General features: G+C 37.3%; 2 protein-coding genes and 1 pseudogene across 2 annotated transcripts; all 3 read right to left on the reverse strand.

The window, feature by feature from the left end:
* Nucleotides 1-2,102: 2,102 nt before the first annotated feature.
* On the reverse strand, nucleotides 2,103-2,620 carry LOC116005996 (annotated as a pseudogene).
* A 377-nt stretch (nucleotides 2,621-2,997) lies between these two features.
* LOC116005844 lies at nucleotides 2,998-4,429 on the reverse strand. The gene is made up of 3 exons (XM_031246082.1): nucleotides 4,243-4,429; nucleotides 3,859-4,134; nucleotides 2,998-3,758 (listed from the first exon to the last, which is right to left on the reverse strand). Exons 1-3 carry the CDS (start codon nucleotides 4,427-4,429, stop codon nucleotides 2,998-3,000), a joined length of 1,224 nt encoding a protein of 407 aa, XP_031101942.1.
* Nucleotides 4,430-4,518: 89 nt separating this feature from the next.
* LOC116005845 lies at nucleotides 4,519-9,788 on the reverse strand. The gene is made up of 9 exons (XM_031246083.1): nucleotides 9,725-9,788; nucleotides 7,987-8,055; nucleotides 7,706-7,762; nucleotides 7,494-7,619; nucleotides 7,159-7,215; nucleotides 6,997-7,071; nucleotides 6,289-6,730; nucleotides 5,255-6,180; nucleotides 4,519-5,168 (listed from the first exon to the last, which is right to left on the reverse strand). Exons 1-9 carry the CDS (start codon nucleotides 9,786-9,788, stop codon nucleotides 4,519-4,521), a joined length of 2,466 nt encoding a protein of 821 aa, XP_031101943.1.
* Between the last annotated feature and the right edge of the window lie 352 nt (nucleotides 9,789-10,140).

Raw genomic sequence — 10,140 nt, forward strand, 5'->3', positions numbered from 1 at the left:
TTGATCTGATGGTTGTTTTTTTTAAATTTTGTATGCAATATGAATTTAATTATTCTATTTGAGTGCATACATAAATTTGTGCCTGCTGTCTACAATATGTATATGCTTTCGGATTTTCTTTTATTCATTTGAGTTTTTTCCAAAACAAGCAAAAATCAGAATATATCACATATACAAATTTGAATCTCAAAACCAGAATCGAAAATAAACCCCAATCCAAAACAAATTGTCTTCGAATTGAGACAAAAATCCAATCCACAAAAAAGGGACTAGCAGAAATCTCAAACCTGGAGGATATCGTCGTCTACCCTGCGCCTCTGCACAGCTTGGTGTCTTTGGAGAGCCACCATCGGCGGTTGGTCGCCGATGCAGTTAGCGACTGCGATGGAGGCGCGGCTGCGGGCTAACGGACAAGATGGTAGGCACAGTGGCGTCTCGATCGGCGAGCGTACGGCAGAGGGCGACAACGGCAGTAGTGGTGGCTCCCTGGTCTATGTCGATCGCCGATCGTCGATGGGCCTCCTTCCGGAACTCATTGATTGATCGGCGACTGAGAGAGAGCGGAGATGTCGAAGGCCTTGTTTTTTTTGTCGATCGCTCTTATCCTTTTATCCCCAAATTGACACTTTACGTTTTTGCGCTGCCTGTGTATTTGATAAATGCCATAGTTTTTTTTCCTTTGCTATACATTACGGTCATTACATGCCGGCGATCTGTTGGGAAAAATCCCACTTCCTGTGACAATCAAAATCACAGACCCGACACGGTACACAAATACGAGATAATACACAATAGCCCAAAAATAAATATGAACACAAGGAACACAAGATTTACGTGGAAAACCCCAAAACCGCGGGGAAAAACCACGAGCCACCAACAACAAAATATTCCACTATATCACAAATCTTGGGTACAAAGTTTCAGGCTACCACACGAGCCAAACATCTACAAATCATCAAATACAACAACTCCTAGGCCAAATACATTCTTATAATATTCACAGGCTAAAAGGAATAATATCTCGTACTCAAAATATTCAATTTCCAAGACTAGGATAAAAATGAATAGAAATATTACGAGATTATCCAAAGAGATGCCTGGAATAAATAAGCTGACCTCTGTAAATATTTGATGAAGAAAATACCCAAGAGCTAGGCAAACCCACGACAAAATAGCACGGCAAAACTACACCAAAGATGAAGGAGAAAATAGTTTGTTCCTTCTGCTGATGAACCGCCGAACGCCAAAAGAAGAGGAAGAAGAAAGATGAGTTTTTCTTCCTCTGCTGAACTGCCGAACTCACTGCCTCTCTGTGTTTCTCTCTACTGGCCGAAAAAAAAAGAGAGAAGAATGGGAATGATATTTTTACACTTGCTGCTGCCCACTACTGCCGAAAAACAACAACAAAAACAAAATGGGAATAATTGGAGAATGGAGCTACAGTGAAAGTTGCAGTCCACATGCGCATGATGTCTCCACTTGCTGCAAAGTCATGCTCCTTTTTCCTTCCACTACATTGTGTTTTTGTTTTATTTATTTTATTTTATTCCATTCACATAGGAGGGACCCAACACGATCTTCCTCATGGATCCGATTGCTGATCAGCCGCCAACAACTTTGACCGGACACGCTGCGCAGCCGACTAATTTCTGACGAGATGGGGTGCCGGACGAACAAGCAGACCATTGTGATAGTCTCGGTTTCTCTAGAGCTTCGCATTCTCTTGGATCGAACCTAGTTCGACAGACCACTACCGGAAACCTAGCTCCGGTAGGTGGGTTCCGTAGGAATCATTACCCCGCCGGACAAGAAAATTCAAATTGGATTCCAAAATGTTAGCAATAAAATAAACCGGCAAAATAAGCAATAACGCTCACCATCTGCCGTTGTAGGTTTTTATTATTTTTTAATTAAAAAGCTACAAAGGCTCACCATGAGCCGTTGTAGCTTTATAGTATTACTAGTATTGTACCCGTGCGATGCACGGATGATATTAATACAACTATTTAATAAAAGCCTGAAACACCTTAATATAATTTGAGGATGCATCAAAGTTGATAGAATAATGATTCACCAGCACCTTGATTAACATAAAAAATATGTTACAAATTATTGAATACTTCATGATACACCACATTGGTAGTGTAATTACAATCCTCTCCGTCTTCATTGCCTATCAAAATTTTTAAACCTTTTGGGTTACTAACTCTTGATGCAGCAACATAAAGCTGGCCGTGGACAAACACTGGCTTCTTTAAAAGCAACCCCACATGTGACAATGTTTGACCCTGACTTTTGTTTATAGTCATTGCATATGACAACATCAAGGGAATTGTCTTCTTTGAAATTTGAACGGCAATCGTATATCAGTAGGTGTCATGGACATTCTTGGAATGAGTACTATTTCACCAGCATTGTTCCTAGAAACGATCTTTGCTTCAACTACATGATCTGATAACCTTGTAATGACCAGCCTTGTTCCATTACATAGTCCAAGTGAATGATCTATGTTCCTCAAAAGCATTACAGGAGATCCCACCTTTAAAGTCAACGTATGGTTAGGTATTCCTGAAGCTTTAAGACCATTGAGAAATTCCGGAGTGTGCATGTCAGCTAACATCCCATTACCTGAATCAGAGCTACAAACTGTGTCGCAACTTAGGTAAGTCTTGCTCTCGGCAATATGCAGGTCACTCATATATTCATTAATTGAATGGACTACATCAAGCGTGGGCGCAAGAATTGCTCGACTTTTCATGTATTCATTATGACACGATAATTCCTTAAACATGGGAAAGATATTGTCAAAAATTGTTGCTATATTGTCACCACGGGATGACAATAACATCTCCGAAGGGATTTCGACGTCTGAATACCCATCATTGGGTCCTCCCAATTGACCATCACCAATTTTCGCTAACCAAGTTGCGAACTCTTGAACTTGTTGCATATTCACTCCAGGTTCCCGTGTATTAAGACGGAGATTCTTTGTTAACCTCAATACTTTGCATGATTCCCACAAGAAGAGTTTATTGTTGCTTGAACAATATCTTGCCTTGACCCTTTTGGGATCACTAGAAGAATCTGTCTGAAATCACCCCCAAATACAACTGTCTTACCTCCAAATGTTTTACTGTGACTGAGCGCATCTTTAAACCTCATGATATCGCGCATTTTTCTATCAAGAGCTTCGAAGCAGTGTTTGTGCATCATGGGTGCTTCATCCCATATAATTAGCTTTGCCATGGTAATAAGTTCAGCAAGATGGCTTCCTTGAGTAATGTTGCACGTAGAATCTTCATTCAAAACAATGGGAATTGCAAACCGCGAGTGGGCTGTTCTTCCACCTGGTAATAGCAATGAGGCGATACCACTTGATGCAACATTTAATACAATGTCTCCCTTTGATCTGATCTTTGCCGAAATTGCCATCCACACAAATGTTTTCCTTGTACCGCCATATCCATACACAAAATACATACCACCATGTTGTTGCAAGACATCTTTTATGATTGTATCATAAACAACTTTTTGTTCATCAGTTAATTGCTTTTCCATTTGTTGGCTTTCATGGTGTAATGCATTGCGATCATACGACAGTTCATCGAATAGCAGGCGATTGTCAGCCAGAAATGCGTCTTGAAAGTTTGGAAGTGGCATCTGAGGAAAGTCTTTTAAAGACTTATTGTAGGTTTGTAACAATCGCTCTATTTCAATCAATGCGAAATTCTTCTTTTCTTCTTCAGATAAGCACAAATCTGTGTGTGAACATTTTTAAAATCGGCGGTCAGCAAATGTTGTCATACATAGGAAGAAATTGTAAGTTCCAAATAAAAAAGAAAGTATTTTTATCCGTACCTTCATCCTGCATTGCTAACCGCCTGTTATATTGTGCATCCTCAGCTAAGTAGTGCCATACTTCATTCCACACATTTTCCGGCTTATTGACCATTTTGGATGTAAGTAAAAACACATTTTCCGGCTTATTGACCATTTTGGATGTAAGTAAAATGACAAAGAGTTTACGCATTGATTTGGCAGTGGACCAGTGACTTGCTTCAGTAATTGCGTCAATGTATTCTTTATCATCGTGACTTGCTTCAGTAATTGCGTCAATGTATTCTTTATCATCGTCTAACAACCCCCTTGCATAACATGCATCTCGAAAACTTGTGTATGTGACACCCTAAAAGGACTTGATGTCTTCAAAATTGGTTGGACCTCGAACAACATTGAGCAGACATCTCAAGTAATATATCTCACCGCTTCCTGGAGGCACGTAAAATATCCGACCAATTGAGAATCCCTTTTTCCTTGGATGCCAATGTCTGAGGTCTTTCTTCCACACAAACTTCGTTGGCATGTCAATGTAAGCTAACTGTTTAGCAGCCTCATATGTCTTGTTAGCGTCAAACCAAGCAGTGAACATGCTATGACTTATTGTCGGCCTATTAAGCACGTTTTGTATCTTGTCATCATCCTCGAATATAACAGACTGGCATTCCGGCAGGTGAAAGCTTAGTCTTTCAACAGAAGGGTGTCTGAAATGCACATCGAAGCTAAGTAGTCGCCATGCAGCTTCGCATGCTGATAATCTGATATGTAGCGACAATCGTAATACATACTGATCTCGTCCACAGCATCGGTTGACCCATCAGCAGTTGTACTCCTATAAAACTCTGCTGTTACCCTGTCATTCCCTTTGTTGACATATTTGAAGAGGTATTTGATCGACCGTGATTGGTTACACCATTCAACATTAATGTGCGCCTTGTACTTGAGAAGTAGATATCTATTGTGTGGTACGACATACCTACTATCTAATTGGACACCATTCTTCAGGACAGTCCTACCATTGTCACGACGACGGTAGATTGGGTAGCCATCATCGTCCCAAGAAGATACACCCACAAATATCTTCGGGAAGTGTTTTGAACATTTCTTGTTCACCATACATGGCGAGTTAGGTTTGTAAAGTCCACATGGTCCATGAATCATGAATTCTTCCACAGCATTGTAATACTCTTTGTCCACTTCTTTGTCTGGGATTTCAGTAGAAATGAAACTGTCCATGCATGATGCTGTAGACAATGTAGTGGTTCTTTCTAGGAAGATAAGAATGTGTGCATGTGGTAAACCACGCTTCTGGAATTCAATAGTATAAACAACTACAAAGAAAGAAATTAAAGTACAAAATGTTTTAAGGAACCGAATATACCATAATGAACAATGGTTACTAAGTAATATGGCATACCTGCAGTTACGACACCAAAGAGATTTCCCGTGCGTATCTCCTTAACCAATGAATCCAACTTCATTTGAAAGACCCGACAAACAATGTCAGGCCTATCCTCTGCATTTAAGTTGCACTTCTTCATGTATCTCTGTATTTCAGGCCACTTCGGGTTACATGTGAATGTGATGAAAAGATTTGGATAACCCTTGTGTCTACAAATGGCCATGGCATCTTGGTAATTTTGGATCATGTATCTAGCTCCGCAAGTGAAACTTGAAGGTAGTATGATTCGCTTCCCTTGATTGGATGTATCAACTTCTCCTCTAGTCAATGCATCAGACAGGCCTTTATAAGCTTCGCATCTTAAAGCCTTCTGATTATTACGAATGTATAATAGTCTGCTCGATTCCACCATGGTGTAAGCATCAACCAGGAACTGTTGAAAAAGCCTCTTGGCATATAGCATTGTTGATACTTCGTTAAACCTATCATGTATCTTGTATGCGAAGAACTCACGTTGTGATACACGAACTCTGCCACCACTGCCTTCATTCTTCGTTATATTAAATTGAATATCCTCCCTATAGCCATCTTCTCCGTAGGGGAACAAAATAGGATATTGCAGTGGCAAATATGCTGGGTTAAGCTCGTTTATTCTCTTAAGAGCACCTGCTTTAGTTTCGACCAAAATATCCCGGTGTCCTAAACTGGGATCTAGATCACCAACGACTAAAGCTGCAACCTCTGATGCTATGGGCAGGTTGTATGTTCGTGCATCCCCGACCCTCTTACCAATCAATCTCATCTTATACTCAATGTTAGGATTGGTTTGCATTTGTGCTTTGGCCAAACGAAAAGACTTAACCAAGACATTGTGATCATCTAGGTCTTGCTTAATAGCTTCAACTATGTCGACATGTAATTTTGCATTAAATTTGCTGCTCCTGTTATACAAAAGATGTTAACTTATATATAAACTGTGGTATACATTAAACAAATAGGCAAAAATAAATAGAGTAGTACGAAATAACAAATAGTAGTAATAGTATTACCCGAATGAGTTAATGCGATTCTCCACCTCATTTTCAGTGTCATGTATGTATAGTTGGGCAAATTTAGGTGGATTACCCTCCTCCGGGGTTAGGCCTCCCATTAAATGAAAATTCTGCCCATTTATCCTAAACATTGGCGGGCAAGTACCGTTGTTTATGGATTTGTCAACCTTTGCTCCTAATGAGGTGAAGGAAAAGATGTTATTGTACTTCCGAATGTTCTTCAAGAATTCATTCCTTTTATCCCCACCAAAAAAGAATAAATCCAATATTCTTTTTGGAGGAAGAAGAGCTTTTGGTAGCTTAATCTTCCCGTGGCCACAGCAAGTTGAATATTTGATTTTTCCGTTTCGAAGCTTCTTGTTGATTTGTTCTTCGTACCAAAACATTGCATTGCAGTGTTCACAAATGTTCGTAGGGTCACCAATATCATTGTATTTGACTGTAGAAAAAATAACATTTAGGTGTAATATGACATTAAACAGTATTCTACGTTTCAATTTAATACACACAATGTCGCAAATCAAAACATGATATTAAAATGAATTATCTTACCTTGTAATTGTTGTGGAACTTGATCATGTAGTTGAGAAACATCTACGAACTCATGTAATAGATTACGATTGATTTCGTTGTTATGACCTTGCGTGTTTTCCATACTATGAAGTGGACTCGCTCTTACAAAACTACAATTACTCAATATTTGACCTGTACCACGATTCCACATATTTTCGCAAGTTGTCATGTTCAAAACTTGTCTATAGTCTCTTTTAGCTTTTTGAACTGCCATAATAAAGGAAAAATAATTAGTAAAATTTATTGATATCAGGGAATATAACATATAAGATTCATTCCGAATATATTACTAACCGTTAGTAACATCACTCAAAGGTAATCTCACAAATTCCATGTCTTGTGTATCTATATCTGCAATCAAAATCATATTCAATGTAGGTATAACAACACAACAAATCATTAAAACCACGTGAGATTGAGGAGTCAAACTTCAAATGGGTTTAGAAAAAAAAAAATACAGAATGGTATATCAAATGCCATACTTAATTTAAATATTGAAGCATAGATGCACCTAGTATACATGTGAGTTACTGTATTTCTATACATGTGATACATAAAGCATTTTTAATTAGTCACAATTGTCACCCTCTAAAATTGAATCACACGGGTATAAAAATAAGTTCACTAACCTTTAGTGAAAGCACTGCTCTTTTTTGCAGTTGGTGTTATAAATGTCTGTCCCTGCAATGTTGAGGTCACTCCAGAAAATGATGAATCATACAATCTTTGACTATAGTTCCCTTTGGATTGTTGAACTGCCATAAGTTGGAAATAATTTATGCAAAATTAGTTGGTAGCAGTAAGTCGAGCCCGCCAAATTCATTCGGAATATATTACTAACCGTTAGTAACATCACTCAACGGGAAATTCTCAAATTCCACTGGTTGTGAACATTTATCTGCAATCACAATTATATTCCATGTGGGTTATAATATATTACGAAATCATTATGACCACTTAGAGATTGATGTGAATCAAATATTCATGTGTCTTAAAAAAAAATCTCAATACCATACTTAATTTAAATATTTGAAGCCTACTTGCACCTAGAAGACCACGTGATTTACTAATTATTAAAAGTACATAAAATTATTTAAAACATCTGCAAGACTAAATCCGTACCTTTGTTGACACTTAAAATGTGCTTTGAGTTGTTGGCATCCCTGATACTCGATTTGATTAGGTTGCCACCTATAAAAACAATAGGTCTTTAGAACATTAAGTATACACCATTTATTAAACTTACTGAGTAGACTATACGTTCATTAGTAAAAATATGACACGAATATGAAGCATCTTAAATAGTAGTGGTCATACTTACTTTTTGATATAATTGTTAATGGTGAATTCAAAGAATTCCCAAAAACACCAAACACCAAAGGATTTGAAGTTTGTGAGCCCTTTGTATTTTGAGGAGTATGGACATCACTTGTATTGATAGCTGGTTGGACTGCGTTTTCTAATAAGATACATAATAATTTTGACATAAAACGCAAATTAAATCTTGAACTCAATTTATAACATGTAATTGAACTAATAATAATAGTATGAAAACTGTACCTGATTAGTTATACAAAAAAGAGACCATGAAATTATTATTATACCCGTGCGTTGCACGAATGAGAATAACGCTTTGGATTAAATCAATAGAATATTTAAGAATAGAATATTTAAGATTACAAATTATTAAAAATTTCATGGTACACAACATTGGTAATATAATTACTACTCTCCACACCTTCGGTTGCTATTAAAATTCTTAGACCTTTAGGGTTACTAATCCTTAAAACAGCCACGTAAAGTTGACCATGAACAAATATAGGTTTCTTTAATAGTAAGCCTACATGCGTCAAAGTTTGACCTTAGCTTGACTTTTGTTGATGGTCATAGGTACAGCATAAAAGGAAATTGTCTTAAGACATATTGTGAATTTAGTAAGCTATATTCAAATAATTTACTAATTATTAAATAAGCTACTAAATATTATTTACCATTATTTTACATACTACATTCACAAAATGTACAAAATTACATACACGTATAACATTAAATAGTACTATGTACCCTATACATCAAATCCTTTAAAATACATACATACATATATATATATATATATATATATATATATATATATATATATATATATATATATAAAAGAAAAATGAAAAATGGAAAGCCTACTCTACGTATTGCATCTTCCAGAACTCCCAACCTCCATCTCTCTACTTCTAGAAAGCCTAACATTTACACTATCTTTCTTGTTATTCTTCATTTTCATTTCACCGCTCCGTCAATCCACCATGGAATTATTAAGGTGGATTGACGGAGTGGTAACTGTCCTCGTAGATGCACCGGCCAATTTTCTACACTACAGCGTCCTGACCGTCGAAGGCTCCCGACCGCAAAAGCAGGACATATAGATGGCTACCGATGTTAGACACAAATTGATAGTTGGGTTTGCGGCGTTGTGATTTCGCGGTGCCGAGCGACAGTGATTCCGACGGAAAACAGCCGGTCTGGATATCATTCAGACCCGGATTCTATGTTCTAAGAAGAGATACACTACTGTATTTGACAGATCTGGACGGTATAACATCAATTCATGGTAAATCACTATAATCTTTCTAACCCTAGCTACGTTATTATTTTGATTGCTCGTAGAATTGCTAAGATCTGTAGATTCGTCGACTAAACATGCTTGAGCTCATGGATCTTAACTGCTATTCTCAATTAGGTACAAATTGTAACTATATATGTACTTGCATGTATAATTACTCCAAAGCATTAACACATTTTTTCTGAACTAGTAAAGTAATTGTACAGCTCATAGATAGATGGTTGACAAATTTAAAATACATACCTTTATTATGAGAAGGGTGCTTCCTTTTGCGACCTATAAGAGTAGACCCTATAAGCTGCTTCATTGTTTATCCTACTGTGCTTTGATCTCAGAATTGGGGGTCAATGTTGCACTCATCTGCAAAAGAATATTAGTAGAAATACACTTGGTGTGTCTAAAACATAAGACCAACACTGTCCTAAAGCTTTAGTAGAAATAAAGAGCACACTACACCTTGGAATCCCAACAGTTGGATTCCAATTAATGCTCCCAAAAAAGTTGGGATTAAGAGGACAGTACATGCTGCATTGAAATTGTTGTTTACACCTATTAAAATTTTGTTATTTAATCTAAATATAAGTGGACTAACTTTTGTTTTCCAGTTAGTTGCAAATGATGATAATTCCATCTGATGCTACAGAGTATTCTGCAGAATA

The sequence above is a fragment of the Ipomoea triloba genome, chromosome 15, assembly GCF_003576645.1.
Source record: "Ipomoea triloba cultivar NCNSP0323 chromosome 15, ASM357664v1".
Taxonomy (NCBI): domain Eukaryota; kingdom Viridiplantae; phylum Streptophyta; class Magnoliopsida; order Solanales; family Convolvulaceae; genus Ipomoea; species Ipomoea triloba.